The sequence below is a fragment of the Lethenteron reissneri genome, chromosome 1, assembly GCF_015708825.2.
Source record: "Lethenteron reissneri isolate LAM-NWPU_2019-01 chromosome 1, ASM1570882v1, whole genome shotgun sequence".
In the NCBI taxonomy this organism is placed as follows: Eukaryota; Metazoa; Chordata; class Hyperoartia; order Petromyzontiformes; family Petromyzontidae; genus Lethenteron; species Lethenteron reissneri.
Genome location: NC_083779.1, coordinates 9,551,398 through 9,574,189, shown reverse-complemented (window position 1 = coordinate 9,574,189; position 22,792 = coordinate 9,551,398). Strand labels below are relative to the sequence as shown.

General features: G+C 48.0%; 1 protein-coding gene across 1 annotated transcript; it reads left to right on the top strand.

The window, feature by feature from the left end:
* The first annotated feature begins 542 nt into the window (after positions 1 to 542).
* LOC133353338 (maspardin-like) lies at positions 543 to 21,394 on the top strand. Its single transcript, XM_061569530.1, has 9 exons — positions 543 to 692; positions 5,823 to 5,910; positions 8,354 to 8,515; positions 10,123 to 10,203; positions 10,732 to 10,877; positions 11,985 to 12,093; positions 15,646 to 15,753; positions 17,045 to 17,185; positions 18,547 to 21,394. Exons 2-9 carry the CDS (start codon positions 5,848 to 5,850, stop codon positions 18,700 to 18,702), a joined length of 966 nt encoding a protein of 321 aa, XP_061425514.1. The 5' UTR covers positions 543 to 692; positions 5,823 to 5,847; the 3' UTR covers positions 18,703 to 21,394.
* The last annotated feature ends 1,398 nt before the right edge of the window (positions 21,395 to 22,792 follow it).

The window sequence follows — 22,792 nt, the reverse complement described above, 5'->3', positions numbered from 1 at the left end:
GGGCGGAGGAGGGGGCGTTAGCCCCCACAAAACCCCACGACGTTTCGATCGCAACACAAGCGGTCTTCTTCCACCTGAAGAAGACCGCTTGTGTTGCGATCAAAACGTCGTTGGTTTTTTGCTTTTTATTTAGATTTTTAGTTTTCTATCTACGTCACTTTACCGAAAGAACCAAGAATATGAATTCCTGCAGTCACGAAAGTTATACGTCTAAATTTACCTTTCCTATCCTTTGCACTCCTATCGTGTTTTTGTATTGTTTGTTAACGTTCTGACCCCGTACCCTACTGGACGTGTGTGTAAAGAGCTTCATAGCTCATCGGATTCCTCCTCCTGCGGTATAAATAAATAAATATATATTCTGGCCCCGGGGGGGGGGGGGGCGCTCCCACTCACGAGACCCGATTCATCTTCCGGAAGAATCTTCCAGAAGCAGAAGAAGAGGTGTCGGTGGTTATTTCACACCCCCCCCCACTCTCCAAGCACCCCGTCTTCTCATTCCGGCAGAGGCCGCTGGCGCGTCACGTGCCTCCACGGTGACGTCACCCGCCCGCGCGCGCGCCGTGTTCCGTGTTGGGGGCAGCAGCTCGCGAGGGAAGTTTCTCCTCCTCCGGCCTCTGGGGCCGTCGCTTCAGCGAGCCGCGCTTCGTCCCCCGGCGTCTTCGAGGGAGGGAGGGAGGGCGGCCACACGCGTGAGTCCATCGCGCCGCGTGGCCGGCGAGACCAAGCCTGGCCACAAACTTCCAAACTCTGCAAGAGTTTCGCGAGCGTCGGGCGCGGCTCCCGATGGGTTACCAAGGCGAGCGGGCGGGAAGTGGGCTCGTGTTCCGCAGCGGCTCTAGGCGAGGCCGTGGCTGCGGCCTAGCCCGCCTCGGCGTCTCGCCTCTCGAGCGCTGCCTAATGCAGTCGTTGAGGGTGGCTGTGTTGTGAGGCGTTGCTCATTCTCACCCCATGGCATTGATGTTGACTGCGCAAGGCAAGGGAGAACAGGTTGGAGCAGAAATACCAAGAGCCCTTGAGCAATTGCGAGATTTGTATAAATGTTATTGCAGTAAACAGCGTTGATGATTTTGCGTGGCGCTTGAACCGCAGTCGCACAACGCGACACCTTTTACTGCAGCATAGTTGGGGGCAAATAAACTTGTACAAGTGTTACAAAAAATAAACTCCACTGCTCGATCAAGGCATAGAGTAATAGTACCTCGATAGGCGTATATGCGAAAAGCGAAGTTTCTGTATTGCCATTAATTTACAGAAAGCGAAACAAAATAAGGAAAATATATACACTGAAATGCATACATAATACATGTATCGATATACAGTACTATATAAATAATAATACAATTAAAATAAATATAGATTCAGTACACCTTTTATTTACGTCAGTTTATTATAAGTGTTTAGTATAAAATATAATAGTTTAAATATACATTTTCTTTGCTTCCAATATTAATGGTAAGTTATGAAGTGTTTATCGTATGAAATGGTACGATTGTATAAATTATTAGATATACGACGTTTTAATATACTAAGCTCCAGGAACGCATCTACTTGATATATCTAGGACAGTATACGATCCTAAAGGTATTTTTTTACAACGGAACATAGATGTTTCACTCTTTGGTGGCAGCTGAGATAACAGAACATCATAAAAACAAACCCCACTATTCCTAAGTACAGTATAACTCGGGAGTATTTTAAAAAAATAAACTACACCACGTTTGACTTGGTTGTAATGGTCAGGTAAAGAAATCGTGAACACCAAAGCGTGTTTACAAATGGCCGAATCACTTGGGAATGTGCCCAAAATCTCGTCAGATCTCATCAGAAGCCCAAGCCTGCACAGTGCTGGTGCGTGAGGGTGTTGTATATACAGTGGTACCTCGGTATACGACTGCTTTGGAATACGTTGAATTTGGTACACGTCGTGTTTTGACGAGAAAAAAATGTCTTGGGATACGACGTCTTGCTTGGGATACGACGCGCTTGCTAGAACTTGTATGGGTCGGGATGAGTCACTGCGTACCCGCGTATACCCCGTTCACGACTGAAAACAAAGCGCCACTCTCAGTCTGCCTGTCCAGTAGATCTCGTTCAGTGCACAACCCTTACTATAACTCTCTGGGAATTTTCACGAGTTTTTTTTGTCATTTTAACGTTAATGATTTTAGCAAATTTCAATTTATTTTAATGTATGCATTTATTTTTATTTATGTCAGCATTTTAGTAATAAGTAGTGTAAATAATTGTATACAACCCCATTAATGTATAATATGCCATATAAAATATAATGTCTTATACTCTGGAGCGGATCATTTCCTTTCCCTTTATTTGTTATGGAAAAATTATTTGGTTTCCGTCATGTTCGGTACAAGTCCCACCTTCTGGAACAAATTAACGACGTATACCGAGGTACCACTGTATTGGGTCTTGCAGAATTATAAAAATTAAATGAAAATTGAAAAAATGTGTAATTTTCCGAAATGTCAATGTATGTAATTATGCAAATCATGTTATGTTAATTAGGAAGGTGTCATTGTATCAAGCTATACAAGTGTAATTATGATAATTGACGTTCTGCCTCGTTGTCTAGGGTTGTATTATCAATCAGGATAATACAAGGATTCTTGCTTTAACTTTTATTTATTATGTTTGAGTGTTTGTCAGGTCTCAAAATTCAGATCTCTCCACAGGATACAGTTCTTATAATTAAGATTATTATACATGAACTTAGGAAGGCACCACTCAGACTATTCTCTGTTTAGCAACTTTAATCTCTAAAACATTCTAACAAGCAAACACTTAAGCTCAGAATTGTCAACACAGTTCTCCTCGAGATGTCCTACTCATTTATCCGTACAAATAACCCTCAATGGTTACATTTGTTAACTGGGTAACAGAACAATCGGTTAATTCCTCAGAGTAAAGCGAGCATACACGGCGATGGGAAAAAGTCCTTAAAAATGAATGTGACAATATTCATACGAACAGTAATAAAGAAACATGTCCTGAAAGCAAAAGTAGACGTCAATTAATTCATTGATAAGATTATGCAATTAACGAAAACGAATGACTAAAATACTTCTAAACAATCGTATTCATGTAACTCAACGTGCAGCAATGCTTTTCACGATCAGCTGATATTTGACACACCACCTTGGAATGGCAACCCTTCTTGAAACACAAAGATAACTTTTTGGAACAATCTTATTAGTCCCGATATGCGTGTTGTGTGTGTGTGTCTTCTTTGCCACTTGTTGACTTGGCGGCTTACGCGGTATGGCCTTCCTTGTGCTGAAAATACCTCGGGTTCCCAGCAGGGCAGCTAGGGCGGTGTATGTGTGTGTATTGAACACACTTCGCTCTTGCCTGCGCCAACACTCTTCCTCTTGGCGTTGCAGCTGGTTGAGTTGGCGCCGATGCTCGCCGTCGGCGGTGCGCGATGATTCCGTCGTCAGATAGTGCTCGCAGCTCGTCTACTGGTCGCCGTTCCTCACTCTTGTCTTGGCTACCAGCTGGGGCTTGTCGGTGTGTGTGTGGGTCGAACCCACGGCGCTCTCGCCGGCGCTCTCCTATTCCTCATGGGCGGCTGGTCAGGCTCATCCCCCTGCTCCGTGCTCTCTCCTTGCTCTCTCCATGCTCTTGCCCTTTGCATGCCGCTGCCAGCTTCACACGGGCACCCGCTGGTGCCTCTCCCGCCCTCCTTCAGGGCTGCGCTGCCTCAGGTTCTTTCATTGCTCCGTTCTCTCTCCTTTGGCGGGCAGCTGCCAGTTTCGCGCTGGCATTTAGTGGTGCCTCTCCCACCCTTCCTTCAGGGCTTCGCCTTGTCGTTGCTCAACTTTCGTGCTCTCCGCCCTTCTTCCAAGAGGGCTCTTGCTGTGAGCTGCTCGTCGCTGGCTGGATCACTCACTCTCAAAACTTGTAAATTGTACGGCGTGGGGAATTATGCAGCAGTGGTTGGACAAAGGACTGTAAGTTATATTTGTCGTAATGTTTTGCAAACTCAACAGTGGATCTGCATTTTGTTGGTCAATGTTGTTGGTCTGGAAAGCCAATAGAGTGATGGGCGAAACATGGTTTAATTACGTGGAGATACATATAAAAATGAATCTACTGCACTCTATACGATTCTATCCATAATGGCAATGCTTAGTGAGTTTGTGTACCGTTTTATTTCTCGGAGTGCTCTTGCCAATAACATCAGAACCCAGCCGCATTTGATGATGAGACACAGAAGGCTGAAACCAGTCCAGAGTTTGCTTGTTTAATATGCTGCTTGTGATAATAATATTGGTATTGAAAGCCTTGGAGGTTGTAGAGACAGAACGGAGTTCCGCTTCATTGTGAATGTTGTGGATCAATGCCACAGCTTTAAACGCGAGCCTCTCTGGCTCCGGAGTTCAACTCTGATCCCCACAACAGGCTGGGTCCTGGCGATCCCAATCCTGATCCCCAGCCAGTACCTCTCCTCACCGTGGACACAAGGAAGGAGCAGTGGGGTAGCGAGTGAGTGTGCGACTGCACTAGGCCCGCCAACCTGAGGAACCCAGTCGCCAGGTTACAAAAGTAGAGGTCTCCCAATTGAAATTAATTGATCGATATTTTATGTGTCAACATCGCCCTCAACAAGGTAGGCACCAGTCCATATTACAGCAGAACGGGGAATGGTACAAGGGGCATATGAAACCCGTCATGACCTCAGTGGCTAACACAGACTGAGCAAAGTGGATTGCAACCGTGCAAGAAATGAAATGCAAACGTGCACAATGAATACCATAAGAGAAAAAAATATTCAATAAAAGAAATAATAAGTTAAGAAACTTTTTTTTCCTTACATTTTATGGGAAGGCAAGTCTTGCACAAAAACCCATGCTGAACATTGATTCACAAATTTTGGTGGTTTTTGCACAGATTGCTTTGGGCTTAATTGTTATACAGTCTGTTCTGCTATAACGCCGTGGTACTAGTTGTGTTCTTGAAGAACACCGCATTATGGAATAATCGCGTTGTAATAAATAATATAAAATATAGGGTAAAGCACAGTCCGCGATAACATGTGAGATGCGTACGTAGGCTGAGCATAGACTGAGCGGCGTGAGTAGCATCTAGAAGTGTCCACCAGCATCCCAACGGCTTGTGTGATGCTACACCAAGGTAGCCTTACAACCGCTTATTCCTACTCGCGCAACGTAGTTCTGCCCACTCGATCGCGTTAGATCCAATTCACATCCGCATAAAAAGTGTTCCCTAATGCATCAATTGCATTATGTCCAACTTGCGTTATGAAAACACGCATTATAGGAGAACAGACTACTGTATATTGTTTTTGCTTTTTTACTCGGTCTTTCTCATCCCCTATATCACTCTGCTATGAAGAAGAGCCAATGCCAAAAAAGTATATTATAGATCGTATTCTTCTCCAGGTTAGTGTTATTGACAGATGTGTTCAGTTTGTGCACCAACGCCAACGCAGCATGACATTATTTTAACGCAACCGGCAGAGGTGTCGACCCCTCCTGGCCCCAACCAATCACAGCCTCATAGCAAAATTTATCTCGCAGTGCAAAATTGCTGACACCGCTTCTCTAAGTAAAAACAACTGGAAGCGCCAATTTTATCTTGGTTACAGGGAACATCTCAGGCCCACGGGGCCTGAGAACGCGGCAGCTCTAGAGAAGGACCCACTGTGTGTGTGTGATTGCACTCTGCCCTGACCGATGCATTATGGAAGCTATGTGTGTGTGCGTACTGCGCTGGGCGCTGTGTTTGCTGCTGTGTTGACACAAGCGATTTTATTGTATCACCCTCGTGCCATTCCACAGCTGGGCAAGGAAAGAGCGCCGAGCCATGGGTACAATCAAGCACTCGCCCGAGTACAACTGGTTCCGGAGCTCCGTGTCACTCAAGCGGGTGGGTTCACAGTCACGGTTTGTGTTCAGTAGGATTGACCATTGACCTCCCGATACCGCGGTTGAAACAACGTTAAGTTGGAAGATCCCTGACGCAGTCGTCTGGTTGCTTGACCGCCTGAATGCAATATTGTAGTTGTTGTTCTGCATCTACCTCCGCCGTATGAAAGAAGTTGAATCAATGGCCAAGTCTCTGAAATCACCTCCTACTCCCTCGCACCCCCTACCATTCAGCGTAAATGGCTTCATCAAAGTTGATTTGTGTCGGTACTGCCACCGCTTCCGTGACCTCCGGCCAGCTTGGAAAGAGTAGGCCAAAATAACATCTAGACGTGCTGTTTAGCGCTCCGTCTAGCAGAGGCCCTTTTGCCAGTGGAGGCATGAGCAAGACTATTGCAGGGCTGTGCCTTTTACCGTCAGTATTCAAATAAATCGTCAGTGAAACATCCGACTACTTGAATATCAGAAACAGGTTGGGTGGGGGGGATCTGTCTAACAAAGAGGAAAGGAGCATGTAAGGGACCCCCGTTTGTTCAGTGTAAGAGGTGACTGCGAGGACTCGGTTGATATTCACAATTCACCGAGTGTAGCTATTTAAGTAAATGGGTAGCGCTACAGTTTTGCTTGGATAGGGTGGGACCAGAAATTGACGCAGAGGGTCATGGCCAGGAGTCGGCAACCAAAATAAGAAGAGCCGTTTTTTTTTAATTCGGTACAAAACTATTTCAAGAGCCGCAATGCGTGTGAACACGAGACGGTGGTCCTTAATAAATAACGTCACGGAACAGTCCTGAAAGAGCCGCGTGCAGCTCCCAAGCCGCAGGTTGCTGACCCCTGGTCATGGCCACTAGCGGGTGGGGAAGATCCGGACTTTATTTCACATGATGCCTCTACTCGGAAATGGTCCGCAAACAACATTTATTAATCACTGCAAGCATCGTAGCCCCACTCGAGATGGCTCAACACTGTTTCTAAGTACAGAAGCCCGAGTCACGTCTTGTCTTTCATGTGGTTCTGAGCACACAGTGTGTACAGTCCTAGGTTAAGCAAAGAAGTGTCAATGCATGAGTTTTTGCCCGTCAAAGGAATGTAACATTTCTAGTCAGTCCTGAATAAAAAATAAAGTTTTCCTGAATTATGAGTTGAGTATTGAATTTCTGTCGAGGACGCCAGGGCATGCTCCTTTGCAGGGAGTCGTGCACTACTGTGCAGAGAGCAACTCAACAAGTTTAAAAAGAGGAAGTAGAGCGGCAGGGAGAGAGAAAGTGAGAGAGAAAATAATTGAGAGAGAAGGGGGAATAAGACAGGGGAGAGAGAAGGGTGAGAGATTTAGAGAGTGAGAGAGTCGTATCAGTCATGTGCCACCACGCGGAATGCTGAGCAGGCAGGGGGGGGGCTGCAATGCGGCCTTGGCGTTGAAGGGTCACGAGTTTGACACCGCGTGCAGTCACACCGAGTCTTGTGAATCCGTGTAACTGCCAGGCGATGATTAATTGATTGAAATTCCTTCATCCACGAACGGTAATCATCACCATTGTCATCCCTCCCATAACCACAAAGGTCATGGGCGCCACTGATGAGTGCCAATTGTCTCCACTTACCACTCGCTCATCACCTGCAAGCATGATTGTGGCACGTGTGGTTACCATGTGGTTACCGCGTGGTTGGGATGTACTTTGCCCTGTGCTTGGGGTATAGTTACTACTATACTAAAGTTAACTAATTATATTACCTGGTAAGGCCACTGAGCTGCTATATAGGTCTTTTTCAGAAGCGACCTGGCCACAAATGATAGCTCAGTGAAGTAACTTATCACATGTGCTTTTTGAATGGCAGCCAAATACCCTAAATGCATGTTTCTAAATGTGGAGGGAAAAACCAGGGGGCCCAGAGAAATATCCACGTGACCACGGGGAGAACATGCAAACTCCAAATATACAGCAGGCATCAGGGTCGGGATCGAATCTGCAAGCTCCTGCATACCAGGCGAGGGAGTTAACATATCGTCAACGGGGCACCTCTTGCGGTTTAATGCATGGTTGGCATGCCGGTGTGGTCACCGTGTGGTCACCGTGCGGCTGCCCTATGGTTGTCTTGCAGCGTGTGCTTCGTGGCGTGGTGTGCAAGTGGGGAGCGGTGGTGTAGCGGTACGTGCGCTGCGCTACAAACCCGGCGACCCGAGTTCGATTCCACCTCACGGCCAACACCAGTGACGTTTATCTGAACCTGTCCTGGGCCTCCCCTAGGTTGACTCGGCCTCAAACGAGTACCTGGTGGGGTGTGTAAACATCACGATTAGGGAGAGACAGAGGCGGCTGGGTATGGTGCTGGCCACCCACTCCCTTCGTGTGCCCAGCCGACTTTCATAGGTGCTGTTCAGTAACAGAACTTGCCCTAACGCTTTGTTACAGGCTATAAGGGGGTTCTTTGACTTTGGTGTGCAGGTGATAGTGGACGAGGACGACACGAAGGTGTGGTCGCTGTACGAGGCCGGCCCGCGGCACGTGCGCTGCCCCATCGTCATGCTGCCGCCGGTGAGCGGCACGGCCGACGTCTACTTCCAGCAGATGCAGGCGCTCAGCGGCCAGGGCTACCGCGTGATCTCGGTGAGCGTCGTCACATCTTTATCCCCATCATAATCATTCACTATTACCATCATAATTACCATCATCATAACCATCATAATTACCATCACTATTACCATCATCATTATTACCATCATCGGTGCAGGGGCACCATGTCGTATCGTCACGTATTTATTCATAATTTATTTTCCTTGTAACGTGCCACGCGATGCTCGCTCACTCTTGAAGAGAGAGAGAGAATTGAGTGGTGCGACGAGGAACCACGGGAAAGGTAGCCACATAGTGAGCCAGTGCGAATTTCCCTCCCAATATCTCCAGTCCTCTATATTATTCATATTATTTCCACCAATTAATGAGCATCACTCTATCCAAATACAGATGGGACAGATCTGAGTCCACATTTGCTGTCCTGTATTTTCCCGGCAACGCCAGGGTATTGCACCTCCTTCAAACCCACGAGAAGGGAATTTGGCAACATTTGTGTGATCATCATGGGACCTCTTTTGCCAGTACCAAAATATGAGAATAGGTTTTCCCCTTTTTTCTGGCAACAAAACAGGTGTAAAGATGTTAAAACACCAAACTAAAACCTTTCACAAGGAATCGTGTCTGCATTAACCACAATACTTGTGGTCAGAATGCAAAAAAAAAACATACTCTAATAATATATGTGTAGGGGTGTTACGGGAGGGCGAACAGACACACAAGGGGTGGTTATGCCCGCACGCGGAAGGATGCTTACATCCACGTCCGCATCGGTTAGCCCTGGGGGGCTGTAACGGCACTGTGATCCCCCACGGCCCCACCCCTCGTGGGGGCGTTGCTATATAAGGCGGTTAGCCGGTGGGCTCAGGATTCAGTATTCAGCTTAACCAGTGAAGAGTGAAGACCGGCTAGATAGGCCCTGGGACTCCCCTGGATTGCTGTCCTTCTAAGGACCGACCAGGGCAAGCCAGTGGCGTGGCCCCGAGAGCCCAGAGCCGATGCTCTTGTAAGAGCAGGTCTGGTGGCTAAGGGTGCCGTGATCCCTGCTTGGCCAGAGCTGGATCAGCTAGCCTCCCCTAGCTCTCGAGTGGAGGACCTGGAAGTAGGCTAGCCGGGCTAGAGTTAGTGGGGTCTCCCTGTTAGACGGGTGAAGGGGCCGTTACCCCTTCAAGTGTTGTATACATTGGCCTGTGCTGAGTGTAAAGTTATAATAAATAAGTGTGCCTCCGACTACGTCGTCTACATCTCATGGAACCTACTATATATGCATTGTCTTTGAAACTGATTGGTCCACACTAGAGACAGCTTTCTTTTGAGCCTAGTCTCAAAACGGTGTTAGACCAGATATGTTTTGCTGTTGTCTTGTACAGCGTTGTGAGATGCAGTTTTGCATGAACAACGCCATATAAAAAGGAATTATCACCATACCACATCATATTGGTGAGAATCACATCATCATTGCCATCATCAGCAGGCAGGGTTACTGAACTGTGATCTTAGTTCGAGTCGCATCATCAGCTCTATCATCATCTTATAAACGTTGCCATCATCACAATCATCATACTCTACTCGACTAATCATCCCTGCTGTGCACGGGAGCTTTATGGACACTGTGTGACCGCTGCTTTGTGTGTCTTGTGTAGCTTCAGTACCCGGTCTATTGGAACGTGGAAGAGTTCTGCGAGGGCTTACGTAAGCTGCTGGACAGCCTACAGCTGGACAAGGTGCGTTGCCACCTGACCACCTTGTCTCCTTACCTTCCCGTTATTATGACACTTGTTTACCCAGGAAAGCCTCACTGAGTCTCATGGCCCTTTCAGGAGGGTCCTGCCAAGTTTTTGCAGTAGGGTAGCGATGATTGCTGCTGCTGTGTTGATTCAAAGTAATTTGTGGGCGCAGTTTTTTCAGATTTAGAAAAATGGACTCTGACACCAAACACACAATGCCTCCTCTTGCAAATGATGTCACACGATCTTGAATGTCCACTGCGATGCAGATGGCGCGTAGTATTGTTAATGTTGATACAGGGCGCAGTATCAATCAGGGCAGCCGCTGGGTTCGAATTTTTAACCTCTGTGACAAGCGGCGAGCATGCTACTGTTGGGCCGCGTCACCGCCCCCGGTCGCCATCGGTCATCCTGGTTGCGCGTTACAACACACTGACATTGCCCGTGAGTCCGACCGATGTAACTCAGAGGTTGGGGGTCTCTGGTTCACGCGGGGATGTGTGTGCTTACCGTACGTTGCTGCAGGTGCACTTATTCGGAGCGTCGCTCGGAGGGTTCCTGGCTCAGAAGTTCACCGAGCACACGAGCAAATCCCCCCGCGTGCATTCGCTCATCCTGTGCAACGCCTTCAGCGACACCTCCATCTTCCGGCAGCACTGGACCTCCACGAGGTGAGAGCACGATCGCCACGGTGACGATGCCCACTTGGGCAGTTTGTGCCCCCCCACCTCGTGAGGATGAGGATGCCGCAGCATTTTTAAGCGTTGTGCATCGTCGCGTCTTATCTCAACCACTGTTGCTCGGCTGGACAATCACCTGTGGCAACTGTGGCAGGCTGGCCAAGAGGACCCCAGGTGGCAACCATCCCTACGCTAGTACAAGGTGTACCCAAGACTGGCCGGCAAGTGGGTATCAGTCTGTCAGTAGGGGGTGATGTTGCTCTATGATTATTCCCAGCTAAGTAATCTGCGGATAATTATTATAATTGTGTAATATTTGGACCATATCGCCAGGACATGGCCAACTGCTGTTTTTGCAAATAACGACTCGGGATGTATGCATGTTGAGCTAACCGGAGGTGCGGGGAAAGGACAACAAACTAAACACAAAAATCAGTTCTAAAGAAATTAGTTTTCAATCTAGATTTAAAAGTGCATAGCTCCAGTGATTTCCTAATATCAGAAGGAAGAGCGTTCCAGATGGCCGCAGAAGTGCATCCGAGAGCGCGCGATGCAGTGAAGCAGGGATCTTTAATGTCCAGATTCGGACCGACGCTACGGAGTATTTTTGGCTAACGTACCCGCCTTATTAACTGGGGTGGCCGTTAGGCTCGAGCCGGGGAAACCTCTGTGACAGGTGTTTGTACACACTTTCTTTTAACTCACTCTGTCTGTTGTTGTTGTCGTATCTTCAAATCTTGTAACTTAATCTTAACCCACTTCTCAATGGGATATCGACTGCAAACTTGGTATACTTATGTCATACTGAAGACAATATTATATTCTATCATAAAAAAATATATATTTTTAAACATTCTTTTTTATATGTTATGTTTCGGCATGGGTCTAATTGTCCACGGTCAACTGACATTGGCTGTAATTGGCCACGGTCCCTTACGTTATGGCAAGTTTCGGAGCCACTTCCTGGAGTCGTGGAGTTCTGCCATTACTAGTACATTTCATATAAGCGTGTTTTTTTTTTTATATTACTTATTAAATGCCCGGGCCACTCTGTGGTCCCATCCCCCTGCTCTGTTTTTGCCGGCGCTGTCTTCACAGTTTCTGGCTCATGCCGGCGTTTGCGCTGAAGAAGCTGGTGATGTCCAATTTTGCGGCGGGACGCGTGGACGGCCAGATGGCGGACGCCATTGACTTCATGGTGGACAGGGTGGGCCCCCCACGCCTCCTCACAGTCACTCCGCATCCAGCCAGGCCCTCGTCCGCCCCACAGAATCAGAATGCTTATTTATACTGGAGGAATCCGATGAGCTATCAAGGCTCTTTTTCACACATGTCCAATAGTTTTCACGCATGTCCAGTAGATGTCCACTCGTCAAGTTCCACTTTAAAACCTTTTGCTTTAATACGGTCTTTTAATCGAGTTCACCTTGGTTTGGGATGTACTATGTGTCTCACGAAGGAGCAAGACACAGAGGAGAGGCTAGGCAGTCGACACTCAGCCCATCATCCCCCCAGGGTCAATAAAATGAAAGTACCGCTTTTCTGAGCAAGTCAACCGTGGTTGCCCTTTAGATGGGAGCTAAAATTCAACTCGTTCGTCATTAATACTGGCTCTGAAATGAAAATATATAATAGGTTACATGTTGGGCAATGGCCCTCCATACCACATACATAATTTTGTATGCCCTTGCCCCCGTCATAGGAATGTGGATTGTCCACTACTGGCTCTATGGGGCTGTGAACACGAGATGAGTTCCAGTGAGCAGGAATCACTCTGACTTCGCCGAGGATTGAGGGAGGTTACACTGCCGAGTGTCACTGAGCCTTTATCGATTCGCCGCTCTGTTTTTGTGCAGCAAATCAATAATGGCTGCTGACCACCCCAGCCTCGAGTCAATGATCATTCCACTAGTTTATCCAGGAAAGCATCACTGAGTATCAGGATTCTTTGTCAGGGCAATGATTGCCATTGTGTAGATTTCATTTGAGTCAGGAGGTCCCATATTTGCATTGGGGATAGCGTCTCTGGAAAACGCGACGTAAGTTGTAACAACGTAAACAGAAGCCTATCTTTACTACCATTTACTTAATGGTATAAATTTATGTTTATGTTCCTGGGTGTAATATTTTTGGTCGAAATTTACAGGAAAATAAAATATCTAAATAAGTACCAAAAAAAAATAAAAGGACTAAAGATAACCCAAAAAGTTGTATAACTACTTTAAATAAACAATGTTATAATACAGAAGATTGCATTTCGAGGCCACCTCCCGTATTTTGGTGAAGGCGTTGTTGAGGAGTTAGTTACTACGGCGACGTCACCAGCGCTGAGGCTGGAGCACCCGCTTGGGGTACCATGGCGTGGTGTTGTGGCGTAGCGCCGTGTCGTTACGTACGCTGCCCAGATGACATAGTGAATCGAGGCACTTTAAATGTAGTTACCTTCCCTAATTCATAGGCGCCGTTACAGTGAAGCAGCGTAAGTGTGGCATACATGTGGGGACTTACCGTAATACGCGGTGTCATTTTTTATTCTAATGACCAGTGAGGCAGGCGGCAGATAGTAATATAATTCTCTTAGGTTTTTTCGGTAAAGTCACGTAGGTAAAAATAAGTAAAAAAATTATAATAATAAACAAAAGAAATACTAATAGAAATAAAATAAAAAATCACGACGTTTCAGAGGCAACACAAGCTTCCTTCATCAGGTGTAATAATGTCCCATCACAAATAACTCTCACTACAGTTATTGCCTTTTTACACCTGATGAAGGAAGCTTGTGTTGCCTCCGAAACGTCGTGATTTATTATTTTATTTCTATTACTATTTCTATACATTTATTTATTATTTTTAAAAAAATTTACCTACGTGACTTTACCGAAAAAACCTAAGAGTATGAATCCTTGCAGTCACAAAAGCTTCAAATCTTGAAGTAATATCATTATGGATATTACACCCGCAGAACATCTGCAACAAGCGACGAATGCGCTGTATATTACAAGCGACGAATGCGCTGTATATCACTAGCGAAGGCCCACTGAGCTATGTAGCTCTTTTTCAGAAGCGGCTTATCATCATGGAAATGTATACCACGAGGCCACATCTCGGCCCCATGTGTTGCGTATATGTGTGGTTGATGAGTATGTATAGTTGATGTGTATATGTGGTTGATGTGTTCTGTATATACATGTATTGCATATGTTATTGTATGTATGGGTGTTTATGTATTAGGGTGCCACTCAATATGCATTTGGAAAACGGAGGATTCACTTTTCTAGATCTCACCCTTCTCTCAATGTTGTTACCTTTGGTATAAAAGTCAATGGCTGAGAATCTCATTCTACTCTGTTCATATTTACAAGTGGCTCAGGATGCCCTTTTCTCCTGTTCTGCTCTTGTGCCGCTACTCTTGTGACTACATTGGCTCTGATGCATTGTTCAGCTCCGTCAAGCAACCGAAGGATTGTCTCAGCTTAGTGTTTTTAGTTTAAAAGTTAATGAATAGGATCAGGATGAGGGGTGACCTTGAAAATAACAAACTTGGATGTTGAGTGGCATCCTCGACTGTATGGTACGTATACGTACGTATTGTATTTGCATATGTTGTTTGCATATTGAATCTGTGTGGTTGATGTTACGGATTGGTTTCTTGTTATTATTTAAATCAAAAATTATTTTAGGAAACCTCTCCAGGTATTTGCTTATTTTCCTTGTGTAAATGACACTATACTCTTTGGTTCTTTCGGTAAAGTCACGTAGGTATAAATAAAATTAAATAAAACAAATCGCGACGTTTCGATCGCAACACAAGCAATCTTCATCAGGTGGAACAACCACAGCAAGAAAAATGCTGAAGTAGGCGAGCAGTTACATTGGGGAAACTAAACGACATGTCTCGGACCGTGTTCATGAACACAAGGTAGATCTGAAACACGGCAGAACTAATACCTCTGCCGTGGCTGACCATTATCACACTGTGGGCTCGCATGATATTGTTTTTTCTGAGACCAAGGTACTCTGCAAACCTTCGGGCAACTATCAAAGGTTTGTTCATGAAGCCATCCAGATATATAAACATAGACATAACGTCAACCGAGAAGATGGATACAAATTTAGCAATCAATGGAAGGATGTTATTATGCAGGTAAAGCCTTAACTGGTTGTGGTTGTTTCCATCATACCTGCCGAATACTAGTAGATTTTTCAGAGTTACTTTCCCCCCGTGTCCCACATTCAGCTTTCCTCTTCTAGCCCCGCCTACTTCCCCCCCCCAGCCTCACTTCTTGTCCCCCTATGGCTCACGCAGCCCCCCTTCCCCTGCTCCACCCCCCCTCTATCTCCCCCCTTGCCCCTCCCCCTTTCTTACCTATATAACCTCTTGCCACGGCAGCTCTCTCACCTACTTAAACATTTTTCTTGCTGTGGTTGTTTTACCTGATGAAGATTGCTTGTGTTGTGATTGAAACGTCCTGATTTGTTTTATTTTATTTCTACCTACATGACTTTACTGAAAGAACCAAAGAGAATGTATTCCTGCCATCACGAAAGCTTCAAATAAAGATTAAATCACACTAGGTTACAGATGGCTGCATTTTGGTGTTCATATTATTACTGTAACCTCACTGTCGCTAAACACTGGACCTCCCTCTTGGATGTGTCACCTTGTGAAGCGCTTTGCCATGGTGATCATCATGTTTGAATGCTGTATGAGATGAAGTTATGTTGAATTAAACGCATATTGTATACACGTGCGGTGCAGATAGAGAGCCTGAGCCAGGCCGAGCTCGCCTCTCGTCTCACCCTCAACTGCCAGAAGTCATACGTGGAGCCGCAGAAGCTGAAGGACGTGGCCATCACGCTAATGGATGTGAGTCCTCAATCTTTCCGACATTGTTGCCGTTTGACAATTCGTTCCTTTGTGGCCGTGTGTTTCAACGACTGTAAAGTGTAAAATAAATAAATCAAATGACAACCACGGGGCAATGCCCACGTGACTGCCCTGGTGTCTGTGCCAGTCCCGGCGGCTCGTCATCGTGAGACATGGCGTCACGTGATAGGTGGAATGTGAAGGCCTTGACTATTGTTATTGGTTGGCCACACTGGTGCACGGGAAGCATGCAGCTCCCGGGCAGGTCAGGTGCAGATTGATAGAGATGCAGATAATGAAAAAAATGTGAAACAAACTTTTGTTTAAACAGGAAAAAAATTATCTGTGGAAACAGGATCAGCCTGGGCCACTCTCCCCTGGTAGCGGAGCCAGGCATGAGTACTCCTGGTGCACTGCCGCAGATTTTAACACAATTTCTTTTTTAAACAGAGAAAATTCATAAAAAGATTTACTTCCCGTAGGTATCATATGGTGAGCATTGATATCGTATTGCCTATCATGAACATTTTAATATGTATCGTGAAAAAATTATAAAACTAACATGGGTAAGAATATTGTGTCAGAAAACGTGATATTGCCACAATCCTAATCTCACATCTCCATGCATTCCGTCCAGTCTCTTTCATTGAACCACTGTCTATAGAGTCCCCCTTCAGATAAGATACCCATGAGTCACGTGCAAGGCAGGTTGGAACAAGCTTGTGTGTTATGGGGCTTAGGTCACGTTCATCGTGTCATCTTCACGTCTCAAACTGACCCCGATTTCAAACAGCGAGCCGCAAAACCACTTGGTTCCAACACATATTGCGGGTCACCCACGGGTGCGTGCCAGTATCCGACCCGATGTACGAATCGACCACTTTCTAATAAAGCTAATGGATCATCTTGGTGTGTATCTTCGTTCAGACTCGTTCGTTTCGCTTTGTTACAGTCATCATCGCGCTTTTGTCTTTGGTGGGCAGTGGTAGTCATCGTCACGTGTGATGATTTTTCATCGACTCATCATGGTCATCGTGAACTAAAGTCAATTAAAAACTCTACATTGACGGAATATTTGGGCCACTAATTTCGTCGTGCACAACGTGAACTCCAGCGTCAGGGCGGCCCTGCCGTTCAAACGGCAAAGGCTACCTCGCCGCATCCGCCATGTTCCCACACAATTGCCAGCCACGCCGGCGCAACCCTGCACCACCAGCTTGGCTTGACGAGCCCTTGGCTTTGCCAATTCGACTGACGTGAAGAACCCTGACCCCCCCCCCCCTCCCCGTAGGTATTTGACGAGAGCGCGCTGACCTCCTCGGCGAAGGAGGACATGTACAAGCTGTACCCTACAGCCAAGCGAGCACACCTCAAGACGGGCGGCAACTTCCCCTACTTGTGCCGCTGTGCCGAGGTCATCCTGCACATCCAGGTGGGCCGGGTCATGTGCCGGGGGTCGGGTGGTTTGTCGCCGGTGGCAGGGTGGAAATGAATGAGAGTGATTTTAAGCGTACGTTCCGGACGCGTTGCATACGGGGGTTTTGCTTTTGAACATCTCCCCCCCCCCCCCCCCCCCACATTCAATCACGATTCAAAGTGCTGACATCCGCGGTGACAGTGAAAGACGTCGGCAATCGCCAGCGTGAAGTGGCGTTTTACTTTGGTGTCGCGTGGCAATTTGTAATTTGTATAGAAATTACACGTCCACCTTTCTTTAATTTGTGATTGACTGTTTTGGTTGACTTGTGGTCAGTGGCTAAGCCAGGATTTTCAGGTGGGGGGGGCAACCCCTTCAGCAATGAAAAATGATAGGAGTTGTAAATAAGGACTTGTCCCTTGCTTTTTATTCAACGCGTGTGCGGCGATGGCACAGCCATCGATCGAGGGTCGAATTCGAACCGTGTGTGATCGGCATCGCGCTCGCTGAAGGTGAATGCCTTCAGGGAAGTCGTGTACTGTATACGCAACTGCGCACAATTCTGTGAGTCGCTAATAACCGCTTTGCCGTTACTTATTGCCAATTATGGACTAAAACTATTGTCTTATCATCTCATAGAGTCCCTGGCACATAATATGCTACACAGTGGCAGTGGGGGTTGCAAAATGCCGATTTATTACTAATAAACCTCAATGATCCGATCGAAATTAGGGATTTCGATCGGATCCTTGGGGGGGCATTTGCCCCCCCCCCCGCCACTGCTTCCGGTTGACACCATGTTGGGTGGCTGTGTGATCGTTGACCGCGTATTATTTAACCGAGCTCGTTGATTGTGCATTGATCAACTATGCCGATTGGCTGGGGGTTGCCTGCATGCTAATAGAGTGGATTAGCAAGTTGTGTATTGATCGATTCTTGTTATCCACTGTGTTGCCCGTGGTAGTTGACTATAGGTTGGTTGACTAATTCATAATAATCGATCTTTTGGTTAGGCCACATAAAATGATCGAGCCAAATTTGTGTCGTTAAGACCCTCCACCACTCATCATTCTGACGTAGTTTCAATTGAGACGTATCCAATTGCTACATCTGGCTTTAGGAATCGTTCTTGAACTCGCCGGTGGGCAAGCTGAAATGATCGTAATGTGTCGCGTTAAACCCTTGTTCACATGGCTACTTAATTTGTTTGGCTGTGTCAGGTGGTGGCGAGTCTTTGTGACACAAACCTTACCATGTCATTGCGTGGCCTACCACAAAAATCAGTTGTGAATCGTGATATTTGATGTGAGAACCTTCCTGTTGGCGACTACGTGAACTGAACTGACTGTTGCCGGTCGACCACCGCGCGTCACCAGATCCACCTGCGGCAGTTCCACGTGACGCCCTACGCCGCCATCGACCCCACCATGATCGACCGCGAGGAGCTGCAGGTGATGGAGACCGAGCAGCCTGCGCCGGCCGAGGGAGACGGCCCCACCGAGCCGGCCACGAGCCCTGATCCCGAACCTTGACCCCTGACCCCCTCGTACCACCTCTTCCACCTCCTAGTGTCCTCACCGGTGCCCGAGAGCCATGCAGTGGTGGCGAAAGTAAAACCTGGCTGGCAAACCCTCCTGTCCGCCCACTCACGTTTGCCGACTGGAGGCTCCGAACCCTTTCGCTGCTTTCGGCCAGAGTGCTCGTATTCCCAGCGCAGTCGGGTAGGGGCGCAGGCGTGGGCTGATCCGTCCGTCCATTCAGCCAACCAGATCCTGGTCGCCAAGCGCCTCGGCGCCACCGTGATAGGGACTGCCGAGGCTGTCGCGCGGGCAAATGCAATGTCATGGTATCGCTTCGAGGTGTCTCCCCACGCTGCCACAGCCTCCCTATGCGGTACTTTGTTGGCATGGCTACGGGCATGTGTCGGGGAAACCTGGACACCGGGCCTGGTGAGAGGGTTGTCACTGGGCTGGGAGCATGGGGCTGTGGGTAAACGCGTGCGACGGCGGGGGGGGGGGGTAATCGGGCCGAGCCATACTGCCACTGCGACACCCCCGTCCCCCCCGGTGCAACGCACGGTACAAATGCCCCCATCGTGATGTTTTGGCACCATCTGCGACCACAGATTTTGCCGAAATTAGTGTCACGACCCGAGTTCCGGTGAGCGGTCCTGGTGCAGCGTTTCCGGGATGCCCTGTCTGCAATTATTTCTTTTGTAATTTTCTGACTGTTAATTATACAATTGTTTTGTATGTAAAGAAAACTGATTATAGAAACTAGAACTTTTTAGGTTTTCATGAACCAATGTTTTGTCGGTGGTTGTCCTGGTGGGGTTTGTTTTGAAGTCCTTGAACCCGTTTGCAAAGAATGGTAAAATTCCATCTCTGAATGCACCACATGTGTGGCTCGGAGCAATAACCATGAAGCGTTCCATATAGATTTTGTAAGGAAGGGCGTGTTTGGTGTTTGTATAGAATTTCTGCACGGGAGTCGCCAAATCCCTGCAATACGGTCTTATCATTTTCATTGCGCGCGGCGTTACGTGACTGCCCTTTGACTCATCTGCTAAGATCAATTCTTCAGCTCGCGATGGTGACAGTAAGCGTAGATTATTTACAGTTCGGTGTGCATTGTACGCCGTTGCTCTGCGCAGACCGCGCGGCTATTAGAAGCGCGATGCGCGCCACATGGCTGCGGAGAATCTGTTCTCAAATCGCGATGCGTGCCCTGCGTCGCACGTGCAACGATCTATTATCTTCTGCGATTTTGGCACGCCGTGTGAGATCTGTTCACGTGACCCGGCCAGTGACCTGCTGAGGCACAAACATTTGTTAGAAGATTAAGAATCAATTCTTGAATCGCAATCGCTGACACTGAATCATGATCATCTACACAACTCTGAGAAAGGTGTGGGCACGTCATATACGGGGGGGGGGGGGGTGCAGGAGCTGGGACGCTTGATCAGTTAGCCAATTTGTCGATTCAAAATGGTAACCAACCACTTTAATTGTGGTCCATCACCCGAGCCCCTTGAAAATTGGTGGCCGCCCCCAAAAATCCCCTACAAGCGACGCCGATGACGTCACCAAGCCAATGTGGGCGCAGGTGAGAAGAATTTTTATCCCCAGCTATTCTCGTGTTACCCGGGTTGGTCGAGTGATCGAACGTGAAGAATATGATGAGAAACCGGCTGTCGCTATACCGCCGTCTTAAAAGCTGCACTGGACTTGTAGTGGTGGTTAGTTCGTATTGGGGACTTATTGCCCAGGATTAAGACTGCAAGAGGGTTAATTAAATGCAGTGTCGTAGGTACTTCCGCTAAACCACTCCAGCTTCATCTGTCTAGTTGCTGCCAACCGAGACGTGTTGCGTCGCCAGCGCTCGCCTACGTCGCCGGGCTGGGTGCTGACAGATTATTGACCAGGTCCGCGCCCAGCCACACATTCACCACAGCCGCGCCTTTCTATTACCGCCGCTAGGGGCCTGGCTGAAGCAGGGCCCAGCCCGGCGACATGGGCGAGTACTGGCGCCTTGATTGCTTGCACTCGCGCTGCCCTCGGTGTTGTCGGGTTGCCGGTTCGGTTGAGAGCAATGGCACGGGATTGAAGTTGGTACGGCGAGCGTTTTGTTAGCGTCAAAATGAGTGAAGCAAACATGTCGACTTAAGTGCTTTTCTGTTTAATCTACGATGACAGCGCGATGATAACTCCGTCCACCCGCGAGTAGCGTGACTAGAGACTGCAGTGCACTGAGGAAGACCAAGCATGGCAATTGGCTATACGTAAGAGTCTCGCAAGACTTAACTAGTTCACGGATCTGATGACTTGACATTTATCGGGAGGGGCGGAATTGTCACCTTCCCGACATTTAACTCAAGAGGGACTCGATGTGTGACTGCACCGCCACGATACCCACAGACCCGATCTCTATGGGAGTCGTGGACCAGAGTGTGACACATACACGATGCTGACTACAACATCGCTCTGGCGGTACGTGACACACACCGGCGTTGCTGGGTGGGTGCCCATCGCCGCCCGAAGTCCGTCGTTCTGGCGTTCCCCTCGTTCCTGGTTTCCGACAACTGCGCAACACGGGCACAGTTCCGCGAGTGGCGTCCGATTCTTGGAGCTGCCGAAAATGTGAACGGCTTTGTCTACTGGATTTTAAATGCTATTTTAAATTAAATTTGTTAATAAAGGCATATTGTGCACTTCCTGGTGATTACATTGGGGCTGGAGCTTGTGACTGCGTGTGTTATGCTTGCAAAACGTGGACCCCCCCCCCCTAATGGAACATCTATGCCGGTCTAGAAACATTCAGGACGGCCTGCCGACGATCCATCCTGGGTTTAACCAGGCTGAATTTTGTGAGGAGCTCACAAATCCTTGAAAGATCTGGACACAGGCCCATCGGTGAGTTCTGGTAGGCAAGGCTGTGATGGCTGGAGCACGCATGCCCAAACGGCTTATGTTTGGCTGGATAGAGGGGGCTAAATGGGCATGGCACGGGCTGGAGAAAAGCTGAAGTGATGTAGCACGAGAGGATGTGGAGCTGAGTGGACTTGCCAATGACGGGCCAAGATTGGCCTGTGGAGGCTCGTCAAGGGCGCTGTGGGTATTTGGGAGGCAGTCGCCCTCCAGTAACAGAGGGCAGAGGAGTGATGCTCACGAGTTAAAACGTAGCAAGTTGGCACCATGGGGGGCACAGGTGGTGCATCGGCCAGTCATCTCAGACGGTCAACGCATGGCACCTGGGTTTGTCCGGTGACCTGACACAAGCGTCGTGGTGATGTCACCACTATTTGATCTTCGCTGATGTCAGCAGTAGTGACATCTGTCCAGCGGCTGGACGAAGTACCGCGTGACAAGCGGAACGACAGCTGCGGTGGTAGTAAGCAGCAGTACCAACTGGAGAAAGTTGTCAATGAAGGCCGACAAGAACCATAATCCGGCCCTGCCCCCTCCAAACTGGCAGCGGCGACTGCCTGTTGTCGTGCCAAACCACCGCCCAGAAATTCCAATCCTCAACCTCACGGGATCGGGTCACTTCTCATTGGAGTAACGTTCTGATGGAGTGTCATTTACGTTTGTCAAAGCAACTCTTCATCAACGAATTTATTCATGGATTGTCGGGATTTCGTGGGTCCCATGTGCAAGTTTACATTGACCGTTGCATGCGGCTTCCTGGTGCTCACTGGGCATGTGAAGATGTGTGGTTCCTCATCACCACGTCACTCACTTCACCGTCCTGAATTAAGCCCGAGACACAATCGCCATGAATGTGCCCATTGCCGTCAGGTGCTCACAAGCTAAGCAGATTTGAGTCTGGATACTGCCTGGGATGGGCGACTGCTTTGCATGTCAGGTTGTAATAGGCGATGGAGCTGTTCTATTTTGTGGGCAGCAGAATGGCAGTGCAGCTAAAACCTATTTCTGTCCGGCGCTCCGATATCAATGCATTCAGCAACTCGCACTGACTATCGTGGTGAAGAATAGCTAAATAACCAACACGGTGTAGAGGCCCGGGGAGGGGAGGGGGGTGTATGTGCTTCACTGTATACGGCGGCCGTGTGAAATGCTCGCAAGCCACCAGCGCAGACCGACTGGCAACGACGGTGCTCGT

Excerpts from the sequence above, each read along its gene's own strand:
- LOC133353338 (XM_061569530.1), top strand. The coding sequence starts at position 5,848 with ATGGGTACAATCAAGCACTCGCCCGAGTACAACTGGTTCCGGAGCTCC. Across the intron at positions 10,204-10,731 it reads ACAGCCTACAGCTGGACAAG|GTGCACTTATTCGGAGCGTC; the intron begins GTGCGTTGCCAC and ends ACGTTGCTGCAG. Across the intron at positions 12,094-15,645 it reads TTGACTTCATGGTGGACAGG|ATAGAGAGCCTGAGCCAGGC; the intron begins GTGGGCCCCCCA and ends CGTGCGGTGCAG.